The sequence below is a fragment of the Ranitomeya variabilis genome, chromosome 1 (genome assembly GCF_051348905.1).
Source record: "Ranitomeya variabilis isolate aRanVar5 chromosome 1, aRanVar5.hap1, whole genome shotgun sequence".
NCBI lineage: Eukaryota > Metazoa > Chordata > Amphibia > Anura > Dendrobatidae > Ranitomeya > Ranitomeya variabilis.
Genome location: NC_135232.1, coordinates 182,659,789 through 182,686,503, shown reverse-complemented (window position 1 = coordinate 182,686,503; position 26,715 = coordinate 182,659,789). Strand labels below are relative to the sequence as shown.

General features: G+C 43.5%; 1 protein-coding gene across 2 annotated transcripts in view; it reads right to left on the bottom strand.

Annotated features, from left to right (window-relative positions):
• Positions 1 to 26,715, bottom strand: part of SRFBP1 (serum response factor binding protein 1) — a 108,124-nt gene that overhangs the window by 4,049 nt on the left and 77,360 nt on the right. For both annotated transcript variants that reach the window (XM_077290890.1, XM_077290898.1), the window contains exon 5: positions 6,735 to 6,816. In XM_077290890.1, coding sequence (XP_077147005.1) covers positions 6,735 to 6,816 — 82 coding nt within the window. The remainder of the gene's footprint in view (positions 1 to 6,734; positions 6,817 to 26,715) is intronic.

Sequence of the window (26,715 nt, the reverse complement as noted above, 5' to 3'; positions counted from 1 at the left end):
ATCTTAACAGTAAATAAATTAAAATGCTTTAATAATATCTGTACTCAGAAAACCCCCTTAATGCACCAATTTACAGTGGCTCATGGTGGATGGCAAATTTGGCAAAGCTTTTGTCTAGTTTTGCACCACCAATTGGTTGGCTTGCTTCATGCCAAGTTTTCTGTACTTACAATTTCATTAAATTTGGTACATGCTGTCACACTTAAAGCAAATTCCCTGCCTGCTAAGTCAAGCACATTTTTGAGTGAACGGCAAAGTGTTTTGTATAAAAATGTTACATATTTTCAATCTACAATGTTAAATCTGCCACAATGCGCTAGTATGTGCACAATATTATACATTGAAAAACCAAGCAAAAGGTTACACATAAATAGTTTAGGTGAGCAGTCAAGTATCATAAAAGATCTTTAGCTTTATAAATTCAGAGAAAATAACAGACCAATTAAAACAAATGAAAAAATAAAACATTTTAAAATGATCATCTCTTTTCTGGAAAGTTCTCCTAATAGCTCTTTTAGTAGATAAAAAAAAAAAAATTGGGCTATACTCCCCTTCCATGGGGTGTTACCTGCAATGTAAACACCACATTGATAGCGCAAGCAGGCAACCATTGAGATCAGGTGGCTCAGTCAACATCAGCAGAGCTGACGAGCCCAAGTACTGTGCTGTCAATGTAATGTCACCCTGCAGATAACGACTGACCCGGAAGAGACTCAGGGCTGAATCGGAGCAGAGTGAGTAAAGCACAATTAGGGTTTTTTTTCCTACTAAAGGAGCTTATAAGGGGACAATCTCTAAGTTTATTACAAACCTGTGCCCTGGACCATTATAAGCAGAGCAATCCGCATCAATCTCTAGACTATGAAATGGTCTAGGTCTATACCATCTGTCAAGATAAGGTTATATTCAAATCCTGTAAATTGCTTCTATTTCGCGTACGCCTCTAACAGTAGCCTGAATATCCCATTGTTGAAGCATCCATAGGGTCATTGTCCCTCGAGTCATTGTCCCTGAGGGCTCAGCAGGGGAGGGGGAGTGGCGGCTGTGACATACTCACCTGCTCCTGGCGAGGTCCCAGCATCTCCGATGGTCTCCGGGCGTGGCAGCTCTTCCAGCTTTGAGCAGTCACATGGTACAGCTCATTACAGTAATGAATATGGATGCGACTCCACTCCCATAGGGGTGGAGCCGCATATTCATTACTGTAATGAGCGGTACCAGTGACCGCTCAAAGCTGGAAGAGCTGCCGCACCCAGAGAGTCCATCAGAGAAGCTGCCAGGGACTTCGCCGGGAGCAGGTGAGTAAAATGGGGAGGGGGAGCACGGAGATATTCACCTCTCCTCATTCCACCGCCGAGCGCCATCTTCCGCGTCATCTGCCTGTGACACTCAGGTCAGAGGGTGCAATGACGTGGTTAATGCGCGCCCTCTGCCTGAGCGTCAGTGCGGAGGACGGGGAAGACACAGTTGGGCCCGGCGGTGGAATGGGGAAAGGTGACTATAGCAAATGCCGGGGGCCTGAGTGACGAGGTGAGTATGTTTTTTTTTAAATCGCAGCCACAGCATATGGGGCATAATAGTCTATGGAGCATCTTATGGGGCTATAATCAGCATTTGTGGAGCTTTATATGGGGTAAATATCTCTATGGAGCATCTTATGGGGCCATAATCAGCATTTGTGCAGCATTATATGGGGCAAATGTCTGTATGAAGTATTTTAAGGGGTCATAACATTTGTGCAGCATTATATGGGGCCCATCAAACTTTATGGAGCATTATATAGGGCGTATTTTGTGTGGAGCATCTTATGGGGCCCATCATGAACTGTATGGAGCATTATATGGGGCTCCTGATTAAATATGGATAATCAAAAACACTTAACCTACTGATGTCTCAATTAATTTTACTTTTATTGGTATCTATTTTTATTTTTGACATTTACCGGTAGCTGCTGCATTTTCCACCCTAGGCTTATACTCCTGTCATTACGTTTTCCCAGTTTTTTTGTGGCAAAATTAGGGGGGGTCGGCTTATACTCGGGTCGGCTTATACTCGAGTATATACGGTTTTAACAATTAATATTTAATATTAACAATTGTAGTTAAATGTAAAAAAAAAACCATTTTTTTTACTAATATTAAGAGATGGGGAATTAGCATTGTGCATATATTTTATAGCAAAAAAATAAAAATTCCAAAGTGGAGCCAACAGTACGTGACTGGAAAACTGTGCCGAGGTTATGACCGTCAGGGACTAATAGAAAACAAAACAAGGAATGGAAAGAAAAATATGAAGATGATACTAAGGGGAGGTAGAAGCGGAGAAACTGCTGTGGATGTGCCAAGAGGAGACATTTATGATTATTTGTTTAGCAAATGCTTAAAACTACAGTTGTGCTCTGGCAAAGTTCTAGACATATGGGTCATAAATTTACCTATGTAAGTCTATAGAATAAAAGTCCTTATTTTTCATTTATTGCATTAAACCTAGATGATAAATTATATTTATAAATGATTCCTGCAGGAACATTATGAGACTACTCAAGCAATACGTGCATAATTTTACACTAAGTATTATACAGAAACCACAGGGTATAGGTGTGGGCCCCAAAGTCTCTACCCTCCTGAACCAGGAAACCATAACATATTAGGATGTTATTTAGGCAACTGAACTCTTCTCCATTGCTTGTGTTTTGCTGCAAACATATTGGGGCAGATTGAGAACACACATGAATGCTCTGGAGTAGAGAACTCAATATGCACATGAGACGTCTCCGGCAACTATTTCCCCAAAGTCTACCACAGTGAAAAGGATGGTAAGTGTGGGGACTCCCAACATTTTCTGAAAGCCAGGAGCCCACCGCAACCTCGCACCGCCGAACACACCCTCCTCCCAGTATACATATATATATATATATATATATATATATATTTATTATATATATATATATATATATATATATATATATATATATATATATATATATATATATATATATATATATATATATATATATATATATATATATACATACATACACACACACACACACACACACTAGATGGTGGCCCGATTCTAACGCATCGGGTATTCTAGATGCATGTACCGTATTTTCTGGTGTATAAGACGACTGGGCGTATAAGACGACCCCAACTTTTCCATATAAAATATGGAGTTTGGGATATACCCGCCGTATAAGAAGGGGGTCATCTTATACGCCCAGCCATCTTATACGGTGTGTGCGGTGCGGATGGTTTCCACGATCAGTCACGCGACGTCATCGAAGGTCCTTCACTCACTGCATCCTTAGGAACGGAGGCCGCCACTTGCACTGCTGAGAGCCGGGGGCCATCGGAGGGTGAGTATATCCCATATTTTTTATTTTTATTCTTTTTTTTTTACATGAATATGGATCCCAGGGCCTGAAGGAGAGTCTCCTCTCCTTCAGACCCTGGGAACCATACAGGACTGCTCCCTGCACACGCCGTACTCGGCGTATAAGACGACCCCTGACTTTTGAGATGATTTTCAGGGGTTAAAAAGTAGTCTTATACGCCGGAAAATACGGTAGTTTATTTATGAAGATTTCAGAATAATGCAATGAATACACAGGATTCGTCCACCCGGGCGCGACCAATCAGCGAAGCGTGGTTCAAATCCCATGCCAATTCGAGGCCAGACTGCGCCTGTCGCTGATTGTTCGTGGCCAGCCAGTCGCGACCAATTAGTGAAGCCAGGGCCAGCTCCAGGTTTTTGAGGGCCCCGGGCGAAAGTCTGACAGCCCACGTAGCATATAACACAGCCCACGTAGCATATAACACAGCCCACGTAGTATATATAGCACAGCCCACGCAGTAGAGAGCACAGCCCACGCAGTAGAGAGCACAGCCCACGCAGTAGAGAGCACAGCCCACGCAGTAGAGAGCACAGCCCACGCAGTAGAGAGCACAGCCCACGCAGTAGAGAGCACAGCCCACGCAGTAGAGAGCACAGCCCACGCAGTATAGAGCACAGCCCACGCAGTATAGAGCACAGCCCACGCAGTATAGAGCACAGCCCACGCAGTATAGAGCACAGCCCACGCAGTATAGAGCACAGCCCACGCAGTATAGAGCACAGCCCACGCAGTATAGAGCACAGCCCACGCAGTATAGAGCACAGCCCACGTAGTATAGAGCACAGCCCACGTAGTATATAGCACAGCCCACGTAGTATATAGCACAGCCCACGTAGTATTTAGCACAGCCCACGTAGTATATAGCACAGCCCACGTAGTATATAGCACAGCCCACGTAGTATATACCACAGCCCACGTAGTATACAGCAAAGCGAGGTAGTATATAACACAGCCCACGCAGTATAAATACAGGCCACGCAGTATATAACACAGCCCACGTAGTATATAACACAGCCCACGTAGTATATAACACAGCCCACGTACTATATAGCAATGTGGGCATCATATCCCTGTGAAAAAAAGAATTAAAATAAAAATTAGTTAGTTATATACTCACCTTCCGGCGGCCCCCAGATGCAGCCCAGGCCTTTAGCGATGCTCCGTTCCCAGTAATGCCTTGCGGCAATAACCCGTGATGATGTAGTGGTCTCGCGAGACTGCTACATCATCTGGGGTCATTGCCGCAATGCATTCTTGAGACCGGAGCATCGCGAGGTGTGGGAAAGGCTGGCGCGGACGCCGGAAGGTGAGAATATAATGTTGTTTTTTTTTTTCTTTTTTATTATTTTTAACATATGTTTTTACTATTACTATTGTCTCCTCACCCAGCGTCTTACTTATGGTTTTGTAGCCCATTCCAGCTTTGTGCAGGTCTAGGATCTTGTCCCTGACATCCTTAGAAAGCTCTTTGGTCTTGCCCATGTTGTAGAGGTTAGAGTCTGACAGATTAATTGAGTGTGGACAGGAGTCTTTTATAAAGGTGACTATGTAAGACAGCTGTCCTTAATGCAGGTAACGAGTTAATTAGGAGCGTCTAACTGGTCTGTAGGTGCCAGAACTCTTAATGGTTGGTAGGGGATCAAACACTATATTTTTGCGGATTATAAGACGCACCCCAAATTTTGAGGAGAAAAATAGGAAAATAAACTTTTTCTAATAAAATGGTGGTGATTCTTACCGGGGGTAGTGGCTGCGGTGAAGCGGGGTCGCCGCTGGAGGGGGAAAGAGTGTAGCGTTGCTGCAGGCCGCAGGCTGGGATGAGGGGGTGTTGGGATGTGCGGGTGTTCAGCGCTAAAATCTCATCTCCCAAGATCTTGGTGCCGAGATCTCCATCTGCGCATGCATCGCCCCCGGCTGGCAGCCATTTTCCCGGAGTCCAATCCACCGCATAGGAAACCGTGTCACTGCCCACTGCGGGGGCTCTGGGCTTTCACAAGATTTCGGCAGAGACTGCCCCCCCCCCCCCCCCCCCGCAGTACCGGACACCAGTAGTGAACTCCCCCTCATTCCAGCCTGCGGCCGGTAAGGCATTATAAAAACGCACCCCCATTTTCCCCCCAAATTTGGGGGAAAAAAGTTCATCTTATAATCCAAAAAATACGGTACTTATTTCTCACTGCAAAATGCAAATACATTTTTATAATTTTTACAATGTGATTTTCTGGATTTCATTTTTGATATTCTATCTCTCAATATTAAAATTAACCTACCCTCAAAATTATAGACTGTTCATGTCTTTGTCAGTGGGCAAACTTACAAAATCAGCATCGGATCAAATAATTATTTCCCCACTGTACGTACACACACACACACACACACTTTAATAGAAACCAGCACGAGTGCACCCCCTTTGAAAATATTTCAGTCAATATTTCACAGAACACAAAAACTATTTACAAAATGTAGACAGTTTCACAGAACATTATTTTAATCCGTATTACGAAACTATGGTTAATAATATAACTTTAATTATAAATTCTTCAGTTTTACCCAAATTAGCTATGTTAAATAGGGCCACAAAGTGCTGGAGAGTAAGGAGAATCCGAGTCCTCCGGACTCCAATGATCAGTGAAGATACCAATTTGATGTGTAGACCTTGAGCAGGATCATACACACACATACTAGCGTACACATAGTGGTATATAGGCTCAATTGTAAGTCTATTGGTCCGTACACTGCTCTCACTGGAACTGTGCACTTCATGGTGAAGAGTTGAGTGATGGGTTGGAGCCTCGCATGGTGTCATACAATCATTAATCAACAGCACTTTGCAAACCAGCAGAACACGGGTAGCAGAATAGATTGATATATAGTTTTGTGAGAAAATCAGTCAAATCTGAGTTTTAAACATATAATCCTCTGCTCTTTGTGATTTTTGGCCCACTAGGCGGTCCCATCAGTGACTGACAGCCATCTCTGTATGCAGTTATACATAAAAAGCTGTCAGTCACTGGTAGGACCGCCCACTGGACCAAAAACAGCAGAAAGAGCAAAGGATTCAGTGATTAAAACACAGATTGTACTGAATATTTTATCACAAAACTATATATCAATCTACTCAGCTCCCCCTGCTCTATAACATGCTGCCTGCAGATTGCCCTTTAAGGTCCTGGTGACAGGCTCTCATTAATGCTGGAGCATTACCGTTTTTACATTACAGGAAGTCCTCAGCAGAAATGCCTTATTGGAAAGTGTCTTTTTTTAGCCCAGTAAAATTTACTCAATATTTGAAGGCCCATAACACAATCATGTAAGAATTACAGGCCCTCCGCCTTACCTTTAATAGCAGATATCTTTTTCTTAATCAAGGGATGTGTGGCTAACCTGGTGACTGCTCGCGTTTCCATGGTGCTGTTTGCCTATCAATCAAAAAAATTGAAAAATGAAGACACAAAAGCAATAAAAGTACCGTACTCAAGTATTTAATCCTTCAGAAAACAAATTAGCAAAGTCAAAAGCTGCAAAAAAAAAAAAAAAAAAAGCCAATTAGGATCCATTACACAACAGACCAATCAAGAGATTCAAGAGGTTAAGTTCGCCATTCACCATAAATAATGGTCATTTGCTCACCAGCTCATTTTTCCAATTGCCCCATAGATATGAATGCTCGGTTTGACAGATGATTCACATATACTCTATGGAGAGAATGCAGTAAGCCAAACCAGCAGAATCATCGGGCAGCGGCTTATGTACATGAATCCGTAATAGAGAGTTGAGAGGCACATTAGATTGCCTCCCAATTCTGTAAATAAAAGAAAAAAAAAAGAAAAAAACAGTTGGTTTTGCTGACGCTAATGTGCATAGGGGCCTAGGGTTATATTGAATATTTTACATTCATTTACATCAGGCTCGGTCTTCTCTGCACCAAATGGAGCCTATAGCGTTATGTTGATAGCTGTGGCAGTAAGAATAGTGTAGCATATTCTTTCTGATAGGAATGGAGGAGGAAGCTTTAAATCATGGGTAATAAAGCAAACAATATCAGCTAAAACCACTACAAACTAAAGGCTGTTTGTGATATAGCATAGGTGCAAAGCTGTAGGGTAGGGTATTTTTCAGGCAATGTCATCCATTATACATCTGTAATCTATCTAGAAAGAATGCAGCCCATCTGCTGAAAATAGTAGAAGTTTGTCATTTTTTTTTCAGTTGCTCAGATAAAGCACGTGTCAATTCTACACTTTCCCAAAGCTGTGCTATTCCTCCTGTTTGGTCTCATGATTCTCTGATTCTCTGAGACGGGTGCCATCCATGGTTTTCACATGTCCAATTTAGATCTTAAGTGGCGAATCAAAATTAGCAATGTAAATCTATGGGTCTATGAAAAAAAATCAGAACGCACTCCGAATTCGGTCTAATGTTCACGGATTGAGAATTTTCTTCCCCACAACCAAGAAAAACGGATGCCAACCTGATCAAACTCAGAATAACGGGAACGTTTTTTTCAGATGTGGAGAAATCGGTTGTGTGACCCCAGCCTTAGTCTGGCCAAGGCTCACAGTACGGGACCACAAACACATTAACACTTCGTCATCTGCAGCCTTTACTATTTCATCAGAGCTAAGGTACGCTCTCAAGGATTATTGATGGAGCTGCGGTCATAGAGCAGCCATTGTCGGTAGCCCGGACATTACAAGAAGGTCACATCGCAGCGGCACGGACATCACCAGAACATTGCCGCTGCGGGGAGTGCGAGAATATACTGCTTTTATTTTAATTTGGGTCCTGAATTAAGGTGGGGTTATCTAGTAGTGGACAATTCATTTAAAGAAAGTAAATTAAAAGGGGCAAAGTAGGAGCAAAGCACTATGTAAGTTCTATGTGACGGGGAACGCTACAAAGGGTCTTGCTATTGTGTTCACATGGATTGCAGCAGAAGAAATCTCTATATTATTGGCACATCAATTGCTGGACCTTTTGGGCCTGGATGTACCTGGGCCCAGTCCAGTCAAATCAGTGTTTAGTCCGTCATCTAACCATGGTCTTTGGTCTGTGATGTAGGATTCCTACCTTACAATAAGTTAGTTAGTTGGGGAACCCCTCCAAGTTATTGAACATATGCGTTGAGTTACAAATGTAAAGACATTCATTTAAAAAGCTTTGGGCAGCACGACACTCATTCATTGATTGCCTCTGTCATTACGTCACTAGATCCACTCCCTGGAAATCCACCCGGTTAGATAGTTTTCTATTCACTAAGACTTGGAAAATAGCATTTTCTCCAAACAATGGCACCTTATGTTTGGAGTGGGCTTAACAAACTAGTCTTTAACGGCACAGCGCAGGGTTCTGCCTCCACCGGCCCAAACTTCCCATATTCTGTAAATAAACATGAGGCAATGTCTTCTGACTGCGGCAAAATAACAGCATTTTGTGCTACGGCTTTTCAGATGAATAGACTGTAAAGAAATATTGTGGTACTCGCCCGATGAATGGAACAGTAATGGAACACCGAGACGTAGTCATACCTACACAGTGCGCAATGTGCTTGGAAATTAGCATTCCTCCCTCACATCTTCCTCTTACAAGTGGAGAGCATTGTGCCATTATTAAATTATCACCATGGCGTCTGCACAATGAACAGTTACGTTGTTCAGGAACAGCTTGGCCAGTCACCACTATGAAGTAAGCCCTAGTTTATAAAATCTGTGCATTCAGAGGAAAGTAGTAAAAGATATGAATCAAAGTTTTCCTGGCCCAGACTCGATGACTGACTGATCTGATTACATGCAAGAAAGAAGATGGAGATCACAAACTGAGAAGTGTGCAGGCATATAGGATGTGCAGTTATACTGGTTTCTTTACCCAATGCCCCCATACAAGGACTACACTTGTTGGCCGATCCAACAACATACGTGGGTTCGGCCAACATTAATGTGTATGGGGCCTTCAGACTCATCACCTCTCAGGGAAGAAAAGGATCCACCACATTGGCAGATCCCTTTCTTTTCCAGGAAATAAGTCACTGGGTCAAATAGCAGCCCTCTCATGCAAAACACAGAAGCGCTCGACTATGTATGAGGAAATCTGAGGAGCTAGCTATGGGCCGAATGATGGCTTCAATGGTGACTATGTATTGTGTAAGGGTGGGGCGTAGGTGGGCCTCAAGACAGCAGTGTCAATCTTCAGGGGGAAAGCCGACCTGCTGATGAGTAGGAGGTCTCCCAGACTCACCTATGATCAAAGATTAGGGGAGAGGAGGATTGGACTTCTTTAGTTTAACCCCTTAATGACCAGCCATTTCCCCCCCCATTTTCTCCGCAATTCAGCAGCCTTACCCCCTACCACCTCCACTAGAGTGGCAGTATGAGGTGCTGTTTTACTTATTTTCACCACTTTTTGGGATTTATATAAATTAAGGTGTAATTTATTGCTTGTGTGACGTGAATATAGAAAAAAATAACTTGTCTGCGCCTACTATGACCTAGTGGCTCTGCTAGACCGGACCAATGCCCATTGATTATATGATCGCTGGGTCCAATACAATCATCAGCAATGCTAATACTTCTATTCAGTAAACCAGTGATCATTGAGTGCTGTGTCGCCTAAAGGAGAGGGGCCAGAAGCACTGCAAAACTGCTCCCATCTTCTCCATTGGGGCCCCTAAAAGTCGAATACCTGAGGTGCCCCAGCTAGAGTGGCAGACGTGTCTAGCTGTAACACACATCAATGAGACAGCAGTGAGCCGGCACTGGCCTCTCCAGCGCTACCTATAGCATTTCTGGAGGGTAACTAGTTGTATAGCACTGGGAAGAACGGTTTCTTCTTACTAGAGCAAAGCCAATTTGCAGAATATCATAATGGATATTGTACAATGAACACATAACACACTGGAAAGTGAAGTGATACATTGTATTATAACATAATGGTAACACCGTAATCTAAATCTACACAATTCGGTGTAAAATTAAAATGAACAAGTTTAGCAAACAAATCTGAGCAACAGTGTATGCCAGGCTTCCAGGAGGCCTCCTATATAACCATACATATGTGCTTTTCCCATAAAATAGAAATACCACTTTCTGCTGTATAATTTTATTTTACAAGAGCAGACTCATTGAAATTTAATAGTGCAGAAGAGTCAGGATTTCATGTGGTTACCAGAAATGGAACTCCTTCATGGCCTGAAACCACAGATCCCTAAGGAAAGATGACTTTATAGGATAAAGGAGAACTGCTATTGACAATAGATTTGGGATTTTATCTACCATTCTGGTCATCATCTAAACGAAAGTAAATGTGCAGTTTATGTTACCGTATATATGTGTCATTTTCTTTATTCACTTGAAAATTTGCATCCACATTTCAAGCTTATAAAAATGCGGCACGTATAAAAGTATATTAACCCCTTCCCGACCCATGACGCCTATGTGGCGTCATGGAATCATCGCATCCCTGCAGATCGGGTGAAAGGGTTAATTCCTATTTTACCCGATCTGCAGGGAGAGGGGGAGTTGTACTTCAGCCTAGGGGGGGTGGCTTTGCCCCCACGTGGCTACGATCGCTCTGATTGGCTGTTGAAAGTGCAACAGCCAATCAGAGCAATTTGCAATATTTCACCTATGAAAATGGTGAAATATTGCAATCCAGCCATGGCCGATGCTGCAATAGCATCTGCCATGGCTGGAAATCATGTTCTGGCCCCCCCCACCGCCCCCGATCTCCTCCCCAGTCCTCCGTTCTGTCCGGTACCCCCCTCCGTCCCCCTGTTCGCTCCCCCGTGCTCTTGTCCGCTCCCCCGTGCTCCTGTCCGCTCCCCCTGTCCTCCGATCCCCCCCCCTGTGCTCCGATCCACCTCCCCACCACCCCCTCATACTTACCGATCCTCCCGAAGTCGGTCCGTCTTCTCCCTGGGCGCCGCCATCTTCCAAGATGGCGGGCGCATGCTCAGTGCGCCCGCCGAATCTGCCAGCTGGCAGATTCGTTACAAGTACATTTTGATCGCTGTGGTAGGTTCTACCACAGCGATCAAAATAAAAAAATAATAAATAAACCCCCCCTTTATCACCCCCATAGGTAGGGACAATAATAAAATAAAGAAAATATTTTTTTTTCTTTTTCCACTAGGGTTAGGGTTAGAACTAGGGTTAGAACTAGGGGTAGGGTTAGGGGTAGGGTTAGGGTTACGGGTAGGGTTAGGGGTAGGGTTATGGCATGTGCACACAGAGCGGATCGGCAGCGGATCCGCAGCGGATTGGCCGCGGATCCGCAGCGGATCGGCAGCGGATCCGCAGCGGAATGGCCGCGGATCCGCAGCGGAATGGCCGCGGATCCGCAGCGGATTGGCAGCGGATTGGCCGCGGATCCGCAGCGGATTGGCCGCGGATCCGCAGCGGATTGGCCGCTGCAAATTCGAAGCAGTTTTCCATCAGGTTTACAGTACCATGTACACCTAAGGAAAACCAAATCCGCTGTGCCCATGGTGCGGAAAATTCCGTGCAGAAACGCTGCATTGTATTTTCCGCAGCATGTCAATTCTTTGTGCGGATTCCGCAGCGTTTTACACCTGTTCCTCAATAGGAATCCGCAGGTGAAATCCGCACAAAAAAACACTGGAAATCTGCTGTAAATCCGCAGGCAAAACGCAGTGCCTTTTACCTGCAGATTTTTCAAAAATCGAGCGGAAAAATCTCACACGAATCCGCAACGTGGGCACATAGCCTTAGGGTTAGGGTTGGAATTAGAGTTAGGGTTGGAATTAGGGCTAGGGTTTGAAATAGGGTTAAGATTAGGCTTGTGGTTAGGGTTACGGATAGGGTTAGGGGTGTGTTGGGGTTACAGTTGTGGTTAGGGTTGGGATTAGGGTTACGGTTGGGATTAGGGTTAGGATTAGGGTTGGAATTAGGGTTACGGTTGTGTTGCGGTTAGGGTTGTGGTTAGGGGTGTGTTGGGGTTAGGGTTGTGATTAGGGTTATGGCTACAGTTGGGATTAGGATTAGGGGTGTGTTGGGGTTAGTGTTGAAGTTAGAATTGAGGGGTTTCCACTGTTTAGGCACATCAGGGGTCTCCAAACGCAACATGGCGCCACCATTGATTCCAGCCAATCTTGCGTTCAAAAAGTCAAATGGTGCTCCCACCCTTCCAAGCCCCGACGTGCGCCCAAACAGTGGTTTACCCCCACATTTGGGGTACCAGCGTACTCAGGACAAACTGGGCAACAACTGTTGGGGTCCAATTTCTCCTGTTACCCTTGCAAAAATAAAAAATTACTTGCTAAAACATAATTTTTGAGGAAAGAACAATTATTTTTTATTTTCACGGCTCTGCGTTATAAACTTCTGTGAAGCACTTGGGGGTTGAAAGTGCTCACCACACATCTAGATAAGTTCCTTCGGGGGTCTAGTTTCCAAAATGGGGTCACTTGTGGGGTGTTTCTACTGTTTAGGCACATCAGGGGCTCTGCAAATGCAATGTGACGCCCGCAGACCATTCCATCAAAGTCTGCATTTCAAATGTCACTACTTCCCTTCCGAGCCCTGACGTGTGCCCAAACAGTGGTTTACCCCCACATATGGGGTATTAGCGTACTCACAACAAACTGGGCAACAAATATTGGGGTCCAAATTCTCCTGTTACCCTTGTGAAAATAAAAAATTGCTTGCTAAAACATCTTTTTTGAGGAAAGAAAAATGATTTTTTATTTTCACGGCTCTGCGTTGTAAACTTCTGTGAAGCACTTGGGGGTTGAACGTGCTCACCACACATCTAGATAAGTTCCTTGGGGGGTCTAGTTTCCAAAATGGGGTCACTTGTGGGGGGTTTCTACTGTTTAGGCATATCAGGGGCTCTGCAAACGTAACATGATGCCCGCAGACCATTCCATCAAAGTCTGCATTCCAAAACGTCACTACTTCCCTTCCGAGCCCCGGCATGTGCCCAAACAGTGGTTTACCCCCACATATGGGGTATCAGCGTACTCAGGAGAAACTGGACAACAACTTTTGGGGTCCAATTTCTCCTGTTACTCTTGCAAAAATAAAAAATTCTGGGCTAAAAAAATATTTTTTAGGAAAGGAAACATTTTTTATTTTCACGGCTCTGCGTTATAAACTTCTGTGAAGCACTTGGGGGTTCAAAGTGCTCACTACACATCTAGATAAGTTCCCTTGGGGGTCTAGTTTCCAAAATGGAGTCAATTGTGGGGAGTTCCTACTGTTTAGGCACATCAGGGGCTCTGCAAACGCAACCTGACGCCCGCAGAGCATTCCATCAAAGTCTGCATTTTAAAATAGTCACTACTTCACTTCCGAACCCCGACGTGTGCCAAAACAGTGGTTTACCCCCACATATGGGGTATCATCGTACTCAGGAGAAACTGGACAACAACTTTTGGGGTCCAATTTCTCCTGTTACCCTTGGGAAAATAAAAAATTGTGGGCTAAAAAATCATTTTTGAGAAAAGAAAAACTATTTTTTATTTTCATGGCTCTGCGTTATAAACTTCTGTGAAGCACTTGGGGGTTCAAAGTGCTCACCACACATCTAGATTAGTTCCTTGGGAGGTCTAGTTTCCAAAATGGGGTCACTTGTGCGGGAGCTCCAATTTTTAGGCACACAGGGGCTCTCCAAACGCGACATGGTGTCCGCTAATGATTGGAGCTAATTTTCCATTCAAAAAGCCAAATGGCGTGCCTTCCCTTCCGAGCCCTGCCGTGCGCCCAAACAGTGGTTTACCCCCACATATGGGGTATCATCGTACTCAGGACAAACTGGACAACAACATTTGGGGTCCAATTTCTCCTATTACCCTTGGGAAAATAAAAAATTCTGGGCTAAAAATCATTTTTGAGGAAAGAAAAATTATTTTTTTATTTTCACGGCTCTGCGTTATAAACTTCTGTGAAGCACCTGGGGGTTATAATTGCTCACTATGCATCTAGATAAGTTCCTTGGGGGGTCTAGTTTCCAAAATGGGGTCACTTGTAGGGGAGCTCCAATGTTTAGGCACACAGGGGCTCTCCAAACGCGACATGGTGTCCGCTAACGATTGGAGCTAACTTTCCATTCAAAAAGTCAAATGGCACGCCTCCCCTTCCGAGCCTTGCCGTGCACCCAAACAGTGGTTTACCCCCACATATGAGGTATCGGCATACTCAGGAGAAATTGCCCAACAAATTTTAGGATCCATTTTATCCTGTTGCCCATGTGAAAATGAAAAAATTGAGGCTAAAAGAAATTTTGTGTGAAAAAAAAGTACTTTTTCATTTTTGCGGATCAATTTGTGAAGCACCTGGGGGTTTAAAGTGCTCACTATTGCCTCTAGATGAGTTCCTTGGGGGGTCTAGTTTCCAAAATGGGGTCCCTTGTGGAGGAGCTCCAATGTTTAGGCACACAGGGGCTCTCCAAACGCGACATGGTGTCCGCTAACGATTGGAGCTAACTTTCCATTCAAAAAGTCAAATGGCACGCCTCCCCTTCCGAGCCCTGCCGTGCGCCCAAACAGTGGTTTACCCCCACATGTGAGGTATTGGTGTACTCAGGAGAAATTGCCCAACAAAATTTAGGATCCATTTTATCCTGTTGCCCATGTGAAAATGAAAAAATTGAGGCTAAAATAATTTTTTTGTGAAAAAAAAGTACTTTTTCATTTTTACGGATCAATTTTTGTGAAGCACCTGGGGGTTTAAAGTGCTCACTATGCTTCTAGATAAGTTCCTTGGGGGGTCTAGTTTCCAAAATGTGGTCACTTGTGGGGGAGCTCCAATGTTTAGGCACACGGGGGCTCTCCAAACGCGACATGGTGTCCGCTAAAGATTGGAGCCAATTTTTCATTCAAAAAGTCAAATGGCGCTCCTTCCCTTCCGAGCCCTGCCGTGCGCCCAAACAGTGGTTTACCCCCACATATGAGGTATCAGCGTACTCAGGACAAATTGGACAGCAACGTTCGTGGTCCAGTTTCTCCTTTTACCCTTGGGAAAATAAAAAATTGTTGCTAAAAGATCATTTTTGTGACTAAAAAGTTAAATGTTCATTTTTTACTTCCATGTTGCTTCTGCTGCTGTGAAACACCTGAAGGGTTAATAAACTTCTTGAATGTGGTTTTGAGCACCTTGTGAGGGGTGCAGTTTTTAGAATGGTGTCACTTTTGGGTATTTTCAGCCATATAGAACCCTCAAACTGACTTCAAATGTGAGGTGGTCCCTAAAAAAAATGGTTTTGTAAATTTTGTTGTAAAAATGAGAAATCACTGGTCAAATTTTAACCCTTATAACTTCCTAGCAAAAAAAAAAATTTGTTTCCAAAATTGTGCTGATGTAAAGTAGACATGTGGGAAATGTTATTTATTAACTATTTTGTGTCACATAACTCTCTGGTTTAACAGAATAAAAATTCAAAATGTGAAAATTGCGAAATTTTCAAAATTTTTGCCAAATTTCCGTTTTTTTCACAAATAAACTCAGAAATTATCGACCTAAATTTACCACTAACATGAAGCCCAATATGTCACGAAAAAACAATCTCAGAATCGCTAGGATCCGTTGAAGCGTTCCTGAGTTATTACCTCATAAAGGGACACTGGTCAGAATTGCAAAAAACGGCAAGGTCATGAAGGGGTTAAACAAAGAGAGAAAAGCCTATATTGGATCCATTATTAGTAACAGGGAAAACACTCTGCATCAACTATATGCAAAACAAGCACTGAGAGCCACCTCAGGCTCAGCTGCTGCGTGCGTATAATCGCCTAGACGTATTCATATGTCCAAGGTCGGTAAATACCTACTGACCTGGACATATGGATACGTCCAAGGTTGTGAAGGGGTTAAAGGAAATCTGTTCCCAGGATTTTATATCCCAAACTACCGTATATACTCGAGTATAAGCCGACCCGAGTATAAGCCGACCCCCCTAATTTTGCCACAAAAAACTGGGAAATCTTATTGACTCGAGTATAAGCCTAGGGTAGGAAATGCAGCAGCTACCGGTGAATTTCAAAAATAAAAATAGATGCTCCATACCGTTCATTATTGCCCCATAAGATGCTCCATATAAAGCTGTGCCACATATAATGCTCCATACATTTTATTATGGCCCCATACATGCTCCATATAAAACTATGCCATATAGAATGCTCCATACATTTCATTATGGCCCCATAGATGCTCCACATAAAACTGGGCCATATAGAATGCTCCATACATTTCATTATTGCCCCATAGATGCTCCACATAAAACTGTGCCACATATAATGCTCCATACTGTTCATTATTGCCCCATAAGATGCTCCATATAAAGCTGTGCCATATATAATGCTCCATACCGTTGATTATTGCCCCATAGATGATCCATATATAGCTGTGCCATATAGAATGCTCTTCACCGTTCATTATGGCCCCATAGATGCTCCATACAAAACTGTGCCATATAGAATGCTCTGCACCGTTCATTATGGCCCCATAGATGCTCCATATAAAGCTGTGCAATATATAATGCTGCTGCAATAAAAAAAAAAAATGACATACTCACCTCTCTTGCTGCCCGCAGCTCCTCAGCGTCCCGTCTCGGCGTCTCTCCGCACTGACTGTTCAGGCAGAGGGTGGCGCGCAGATTAGTACGTCATTGCGCCCTCTGACCTGAACAGTCAGAGCAAGAGGACGGGAAGACGGAGCGGCGCCCGGCGCGTGGAACGTGGACAGGTAAATATGTAATACTCACCTGCTCCCGGCGTCCCTGGCTCCTTATCCCGGACAGATGGTCTCCGGGTGCTGCAGCCTCTTCCTCCGTCAGCGGTCACCGTTACCGCTCATTAGAGAAATGAATATGCGGCTCCACCCTTATGGGAGTGGAGTCCATATTCATAACTTTAATGAGCGGTCCCACGTGACCGCTGAACAGGGGAAGAGCTGCGGCACCCGAAGACCATGGGACAGGCAGGGGGAGCGCCAGGAGCCCCGGAAGCAGGTGAGTATATGACAGACCTCTCTCCCCCTCACCCGCCGACCGTGACTCGAGTATAAGCCGAGAGAGGCACTTTCAGCCCAAAAATTTGGGCTGAAAATCTCGGCTTATACTCGAGTATATACGGTATTTTATATTCGCATACGGCTCTTTTGACAAATCCAGCAATACCTTTATATGGTCCATCTGTTCCTCCATTATTGGGAAATCAATGTTTGAATTGATATGCAAAAGGATATGGTAGGTCTGAAGCCTCTGTCACCCCAGTTCTATTACCCGCAAAGCCCAGACTCCTCCCGCTTGATGGTTCCTTTACCTTAAAGTGAACCTGTCAGGTCCCCCATGCCCTCCACTCCAACAGCATTCAGCTATTTGTGATTACACGGACTCTCTAACCATCCCCGTATAACATAATTCAGTTAAATGCTTGAAAAGAAAAGCACTTCTAACCTCTGATTTTCCTATGCCAATGAGGGTTTTGGCTAGTCAATGGGGCATTAGTTGCTCTCTTTCCATGATATCATGCCCCTGTGGGCGCCATTCATGCAAATCTGAGCAAGCGCACAGCTCATTCCGGCAGCATCACTGCATCTCTGAAGCCAGGTGTACGCTTCCCGGCTTCAGAGGCACGCACTGCGAATGATCTGAAGCCATCTTCTGAACATCTGGTCATGGCAGTTTAATCACAAATAGCTGAATGCTAATGGATTGGAGGACATGGGGGACCTGACAGGCACTTTAAGTAACTCAGCATAGAGGCTGTCAAACAGGAGGAAGAAGCGCTGGGCGGGGAATAGATCTGGAGTGACAGAGGCTTCAGATCTACCATCGTGATTTGCATATCATCTGAAACACATTCATAAGTAATGCAGGAACGGACTGGTCATGTTTAGGCTACTTTCACAGTAGCGTTTTTTTTGCATACGTCGCAATGTGTCGTTTTGGCAAAAAAACGCATCTTGCAAAGTCATCAGCAGGATGCGGTTTTTCCCCATAGACTTACATTAGCGACGCATTGCGACGTATTGACACGGTTGCGTCGTGTTGTGGCGGACCGCCGGCAGCAAAAAACGTTACATGTAACGTTTTTTTGTGCCGACGGTCCGCCATTTCCGACCGCGCATGCGCGGCCGGAACTCCGCCTCCACCTCCCCGCACCTCACAATGGGGCAGCGGATGAGTGGAAAAACAGCATCCGCTGCCCCCGTTGTGCGGCGCTTGCACAGTATGCGTCGGGCCGATGCAGCACGACGGCCCCGTACCGACGCTAGTGTGAAAGTAGCCTAAAGGTATTGCTGGACTTGTCTTTAAAAGCGCTACATGTGAATATAAACAAACAGTTTGGGACGTGAAATCCTGCTGACCAAATCCCTTTACGTACATAAGAATTTCATTATTAGTAATAATAAAAAAAAAAAAAAAAAACTATACGTAAATTTACCATGAACATGAAATACAATGGAAAAAACAGACTCAGAATCACTGGCAATTGTAGAAGTATTCCAAAGATATTACTACAGAAAGGGACACTTCAGATTGGAAACATTTGGCCTGTGAAAACTGGCTTTTTCGACAAGGAGTTAATGGTCAGAAATAGTGTTATTCCTTATGTACACACAACAGTTTATTCTGAATAGTTACGTAAAATAACAGTTACCCTTAAAGCATATTGCTACCGATCTACCATGTAAAGAGGTCATTTTTTGCTAAATACGTAAAGCACATCTAAGTAATACTAAACACTAACTTTAGATTTCGATTGTAAAACCTAATAAATTGCATCAGTATATACTACAGCGCTAGCACAGATACATGGAACAGTTTAGATGTGTGGAATCAATGTTGTTGGATGTTAGGTCACATACTCACCGTATATGGAACAACTATGCATCTAAGTTGGTGGACCATAGTAGGACACAGGTGTGTAGAGTAAAATATTTAACAGTATCAGCTGGTATGATTCAGCCCAGTGGCTAATACGTATCTTCACCAATAGGGCAGGGTGAACTGCGCACACAATGACAAAGTGAAAATATAATTAAGTTCAAGGGATCAATAGTCCTAGAATGTCCCCTGATTCTCCGCAGGGAGACTGCCTGAATTCAGTTTAACTGGGTGTATGCTGCAGTTTACTCCAATACTTAGTGCTAAACTTACTGATCCATAGCTTTGTGTGTGGAGTGGGAGCTGGATGACTGCCACCAACCCAAAGTGGTGATTATGGCAAGGTCTTGTCTCTACACACCTGTGTCTTATTGTGGTCCACCAACTTAGTTGCATAGTTGACCATATACATAAATGACCTAACAGCCAACAACGTTGATTCCACATGTCCAATTGGTTCCATGTACAACCCCTGGCAAAAATTATGGAATCAACGGCCTTGGAGGATGTTCATTCAGTTGTTTAATTTTGTAGAAAAAAAGCAGATCACAGACATGGCACAAAACTAAAGTCAAGAACAAAAAATGTGGTAGTCAGTAATGGTTACTTTTTTTTAACCAGGCACAGGGCAAAAATTATGGAGTCACTCAATTATGAGGGAAAAAAATATGGAATCATGAAAAACAAACAAAAAAACCCTCCAAAACATCACTAGTATTTTGTTGCACCACCTCTGGCTTTTATAACAGCTTGCAGTCTCTGAGGCATGGACTTAATGAGTGTCAAGCAGTACTCTTCATCAATCTGGCTCCAACTTTCTCTCATTGCTGTTGCCAGATCAGCTTTGCAGGTTGGAGCCTTGTCATGGACCATTTTCTTCAACTTCCACCAAAGATTTTCAATTGGATTGAGATCCGGACTATTTGCAGGCCATGACATTGACCTTATGTGTCTTTTTTCAAGGAATGTTTTCACAGCTTGTGCTCTATGGCAGGATGCATTATCATCTTGATGACTTCATCATCCCCAAACATCCTTTCAACTGATTGGATAAGAAAAGTGTCCAAAGTATCAACATAAATTTGTGCATTTATTAAAGATGTAATGACAGCCATCTCCCCAGTGCCTTTACCTGACATGCAGTCCCATATCATCAATGACTGTGGAAATTTGCATGTTCTCTTCAGGCAGTCATCTTTATAAATCTCATTGGAACGGCACCAAACAAAAGTCCCAGCATCATCACCTTGCCCAATGCAGATTCGTGATTCATCACTGAATATGACTTTCATCCAGTCATCCACAGTCTACCATTGCTTTTCCTTAGCCCATTGTAACCTTGTTTTTTTCTGTTTAGGTGTTAATGATGGCTTTCGTTTAGCTTTTCTGTATGTAAATCCCATTTCCTTTAGGCGTTTCTTGCAGTTTGGTCACAGACAAGACTCCAGTTTTCACCCATTCGTTCCTCATTTGTTTTGTTGTGCATTTCCTGTTTTGGAGACATATTGCTTTAAGTTTCCGGTCTTGAAGCTTTGATGTCTTCCTTGGTCTACCAGTATGTTTGTCTTTAACAACCTTCCCATGTTGTTTGTATTTGGTCCAGATTTTAGACACAGCTCACTGTGAACAACCAATATATTTTGCAACATTGTGTGATGATTTACCCTCTTTTAAGAGTTTGATAATCCTCTCCTTTGTTTCAATTGACATCTCTCATGTTGGAGCCATGATTCATGTCAGTCCACTTGGTGCAACAGCTCTCCAAGGTGTGATCACTCCTTTTTAGATGCAGACTAAAGAGCAGATCTATTTTGATGCAGGTGTTAATTTTGGTTATGAAAATTCACAGGGTGATTCCATAATTTTTTCCCTCATAATGGAGTGACTCCATAATTTTTACCCTAAGCTTGCTTAAAAAAGTAACCATTACTGACTACCACATTTTTTGTTCTTGATTTCTTTTAGGGTTTCTTAAAGCCAGAAAGTTGCCATTTGAAATGACTTTAGTTTTGTGCCATGTCTGTGATCTGCTTTTTTTCTACAAAACTAAACAACTGAATTAACATCCTCCAAGGCCGGTGATTACATAATTTTTGCCAGGGGTTGTATATGTGTTAGCGCAGCATTATGTACCGATACCTCCTTTCACCCACCTGTCGACAGGCTAGCATACAGCTACTGCCGGCAGCTTCACTATATCAGCACTTAGTGAGCGCCACTGTGCGTTTTCCCCCGTTAAATCATGTTACAAAATCTAAGACCTGATAAACGGATACGCAGACGAAAACTTCGAAAAGTGCAAATGAAAAGTCCAAATGTCATCGGTTCTAAATAATGTATTGGAAGAAACTAGGATATGCTTCTGATACACCCCTGAAACAGCAATCTGAAGAAAAGGTGCAGACACAACAATGTCAGACTGCGAAGACCATAAATATTACACTTTAACTGGTCTTCAGATAATAAATTCTCATCACCTAAGGGAACTCTTATTCTTCACTCAGCATGATGATCACCTCTGCAATAATTCTTACCTCACTATTGCCTGGTGTAAACCGGCCCCACGATCAAACAAGAAAACACTATATTCTTTTCTTTTTTTCCTGCTTAAAAACTAAAATATTGTTGATGATCACCACAACCTCTTGAGTAAACAGGGAATGTACCACAGACAATATTGGGCAGTTGATCAGCCTATACAAGGTGATCTTGAAGGGCACCTAAAACTCCAAATTTACAGTTCAAACGAATCACAAAGCAAAAGATAAAGCAATAATATAAATCTAATTTCCTAATCTGTTCCTCCATTACCCCAAGAATTAACTTTAATGTCATATGCAAATGAGGGGGCTCCGGGCACCATGGCTTTGCACCCTCATTTCTTAAAAGGTGCTGCTCTATTTTTCTAAATAGCAATGTCAGCAGAAAGTAGACAGTCATGTGTGGGCTCGCTCCTGCACTGAAGTGATAGCACAGCAGACGAGCGAGGTCAGTAGAGAAGAGAGCATCATATGTGGGCTTGCTCCTGCAATGAAGTGATAGCACAGCAGACGAGCGATGTCAGCAGAGAGGAGAGCGTCATATGTGGGCTCGCTCCTGCACTGGAGTGATAGCAGAGCAGACAAGCGAGGTCAGTAGAGAAGAGAGCGTCATATGTGGGCTCGCTCCTGCACTGAAGTGATAGAGCAGACGAGCGAGGTCAGCAGAGAGCGTCATATGTGGGCTCACTCTTGCACTGAAGTGACAGCAGAGCAGATGAGCGAGGTCAGCAGAGAGGAGAGCATCATATGTGGGCTCGCTCCTGCACTGAAGTGATAGAGCAGAAGAGCGAGGTCAGCAGAGAGGAGAGCTTCATATGTGGGCTCGCTCTTGCACTGAAGTGACAGCAGAGCAGATGAGCGAGGTCAGCAGAGAGGAGAGCATCATATGTGGGCTCGCTCCAGCACTGAAGTGATAGAGCAGAAGAGCGAGGTCAGCAGAGAGTGATGTCTGTGCTCTCTTATTCACACTTAGAGCTTGGAGATCCACTCCAATCTAAACTTGTACAAACATGTGGTGAAGGCTGCGTTCACATATAAATGTGTAATGTCTAATTTTTTTTAAATTTTTTATAAATCAGAAAGCACTAGGACCAATAGAGCAGAGAGCATCACGTGTCCATTCATACATCCATGAAAATCATGGATTCAAGATCATATTCAGAATGTCCTATACCAGTGATCCCCCAATCTCCCTCAAGAGTATATTGCTATCGAGCTCTCGCCTCTCTACAGAAGTGACACCCAGAGCCTCCATTATCGGTAGAATGACAAACAAAGCTTCCCCACAGAAATCACGCCAAAGCATTATACTTGCACCATGCTGACACATCCAGCCACACATCATGGTCATCTGAGCAAGCAGTCGTGCAGCACGTAGACATTCAGACGGATGTTTAATGCCCCCTAACTTGTGGCGATGTGCAGAGTAGGTAAGAGATGTCAGTCTGGAGCCCATGATGGAGACAAATTTATGCTGTTGCAGTGTTTTGCTTACACAGATACAATGTATGTACTCTGAATGAGAGATCAGTCCAGAAAACCGGAATTGGGATAATAGTGAGGAATTGAAGCACAAAATACAAAAACACTCAACAAGTTCTCTTTACTGGTCATTACTATCTTTACAGATCTGCAAAATGCTCATATGAACCCTCTGGTCAAGTAAAAATCTCCACAGTCTTTGATGAAAAGGATAAGTGGCTGTCGAGTGAACGCTAGAGGCACTGTTATCTATGTGACATAGTAACCTTTCCATAGTTCACAGAATGCCAGGTATGTGCACTTCACCTGGTTGATAAATGGGAAGTTAAATTGCAATCATCGAGTGAGCAGAGATTGAATTAGATTGTTTGCTTTGTTGTAAACAAACAGACAAGACAAGAACGTGGAATGATCTCGACTAATGACTATCGCAGCTGACATCCGGCACTATGTGCCAGGAGCGGTCACGGACCGCTCATGGCACATTAACCCCCGGCACACTGCGATCAAAGATTATCGCAGTGTTCCGGTGGTATGGGGAAGCATCGCGCAGGGAGAGGGCTCCCTGCGTGCTTCCCTGAGACCCTCGGAGCAAAGCGATGTGATCGCGCTGCTCCGAGGGTCTCTTACCTCCTCCTCCCTGCAGGCCCGGATCCAAAATGGCTGCGAGGGGCCTTCCGGGTCCTGCAGGGAGGTGGCTTCCAAGCGCCTGCTCAGAGCAGGTGCCGGGAAGCCTCCCTGCAGTGCCTGTGTGATCGCTGATCTGACACAGTGCATTGCAAAGTGTCAGATCAGCGATCTGACCTATATAGTCATGTCCCTCCTTGTGACAAAGTAAAAAAAATATATATTTACACGTGTAAAAAAAAAAATCCTAAATAAACCCAAAAAAATATTGCTCCAATAAATACATTTCAAAAATGACGCTTTATTATCATACCGCCAAACAAAAAGTGGAATAACACACGATCAAAAAGACCGATATAAATAACCATGGTACCACTGAAAACGTCATCTTGTCCCGGATAAAACGAGCCGCCATACAGCATCAACGAAAAAATAAAAAAGTTATAGTCCTCAGAATAAAGCGATGCAAAAATGATTATTTTATATATAAAATCGTATCATATAAAAGCGCCAAAACATAAAAAAATGATATAAATGAGGTATCGCTATAATCGTACTGACCCGAAGAGTAAAACTGGTTTATCAATTTTTCCCAAACGGCGAACGGTATAAGCGCCCCCCCCCAAAAAAAAGAAATTCATGAATAGTGCCCGAAAATGGTAACAATAAGAACGTCAACTCGTCCCGCAAAAAACACCTCACATGACTCTGTGAACCAAAATATGTAAAAATTATAGCTCTCAAAATATGGAGACGCAAAAACTATTTTTAGCAATAAAAAGCGTCTAGTGTGCGAAGGCTGCCAATCATAAAAATCCGCCCCCAAAAAACGCTATAAAAGTTAATCAAATCCCCCTTCATCACCCCCTTAGTTAGAGAAAAATAATACAATTTTAAAAAATGTATTTATTTCCATTTTCCCATTAGGGTTAAAGTTAGGGTTGGGGCTAAAGTTAGCGTTAAAGTTAGGGTTAGGGTTGGGGTTGGGACTAAAGTTAGGGTTGGGGCTAAAGTTAGGGTTGTGGCTAAAGTTAGGATTAGGGTTGGGGCTAAAGTTAGGGTTTGGATTACATTTACAGTTGGGATTAGGGGTGTGTTTAGGGTTATGGTTGGGATTAGGGGTGTGTTTGGGTTAGGGTTTCAGTTAGAATTGGGGGGTTTCCACTGTTTAGGCACATCAGGGGCTCTCCAAACGCGACATGGTGTCCAATTTCAATTCTAGCCAATTCTGCGTTGAAAAAGTAAAACACTGCTCCTTCCCTTCTGAGCTCTCTCGTGCGCCCAAACAGAGGTTTACCCCAACATATGGGGTATCAGCGTACTCAGGACAAATTGGACAACAACTTTTGGGGTCCAATTTCTCCTGTTACCCTTGGGAAAATACAAACTGGGGGCTAAAAAATACTTTTTGTGGAAAATAAAGATTTTTTATTTTCACGGCTCCGTGTTATAAACTGTAGTGAAACACTTGGGGGTTCAAAGTTCTCACAACACATCTAGATAAGTTCCTTGGGGGGTCTAGTTTCCAATATGGGGTCACTTGTGGGGGGTTTCTACTGTTTAGGTACATCAGGGGCTCTGCAAATGCAACGTGACGCCTGCAGACCAATCCATCTAAGTCTGCATTCCAAATGGCGCGTCTTCCCTTCCGATCTCTGCCATGCACCCAATCGGTGGTTCCCCCCCACACATATGGGGTATCAGCGTACTCAGGAGAAATTGGACATCAAAAGTTGTTGCCCAATTTGTCCTGTTACCCTTGGGAAAATACAAAACTGGGGGCTAATTGTGGAAAAAAAAGAATTTTTATTTTCACAGCTCTGCGTCAAACTGTAGTGAAACACTTGGGGGTTCAAAGCTCTCAAAACACATCTAGATAAGTTCCTTAGGGGGTCTTCTTTCCAAAATGGTGTCACTTGTGGGGGGTTTCAATGTTTAGGCACATCGGGGGCTCTCCAAACGCGACATGGCGTCCCATCTCAATTTCAGTAAATTTTGCATTGAAAAGTCAAATGGCGCTCCTTCCCTTCCGAGCTCTGCCATGCGCCCAAACAGTGGTTTACCCCCACATATGGGGTATCAGCATACTCAGGACAAATTGTACAACAACTTTTGGGGTCCAGTTTCTTCTGTTACCCTTGGGGGGAAAAAAATTGGGGGCGAAAGATCATTTTTGTGAAAAATTATGATTTTTTTATTTTTACGGCTCTACATTATAAACTTCTGTGAAGCACTTGGTGGGTGAAAGTGCTCATAACACATCTAGATAAGTTCCTTAGGGGGTCTACTTTCCAAAATGGTGCCACTTGTGGGGGTTTCAATGTTTAGGCACATCAGGGGCTCTCCAAACGCGACATGGCGTCCCATCTCAATTCCTGTTAATTTTGCATTGAGAAGTCAAATGGCGCTCTTTCGCTTCCGAGCTCTGCCATGCGCCCAAACAGTGGTTTACCCCTACATATAGGGTATCAGTGTACTCAGGACAAATTGGACAACAACTTTTGGGGTCCAATTTCTCCTGATACCCTTGGTAAAATAAAACAAATTGGAGCTGAACTAAATTTTTTGTGAAAAAAAGTGAAATGTTCATTTTTTTTTTAAACATTCCAAAAATTCCTGTGAAACACCTGAAGGGTTAATAAACTTCTTGAATGTGGTTTTTTAGCACCTTGAGGGGTGCAGTTTTTAGAATGGTGTCAGACTTGGGTATTTTCTATCATATAGACCCCTCAAAGTGACTTCAAATATGATGTGGTCCCTAAAAAACATGGTGTTGTAAAAATGAGAAATTGCTGGTCAACTTTTAACCCTTATAACTCCCTAACAAAA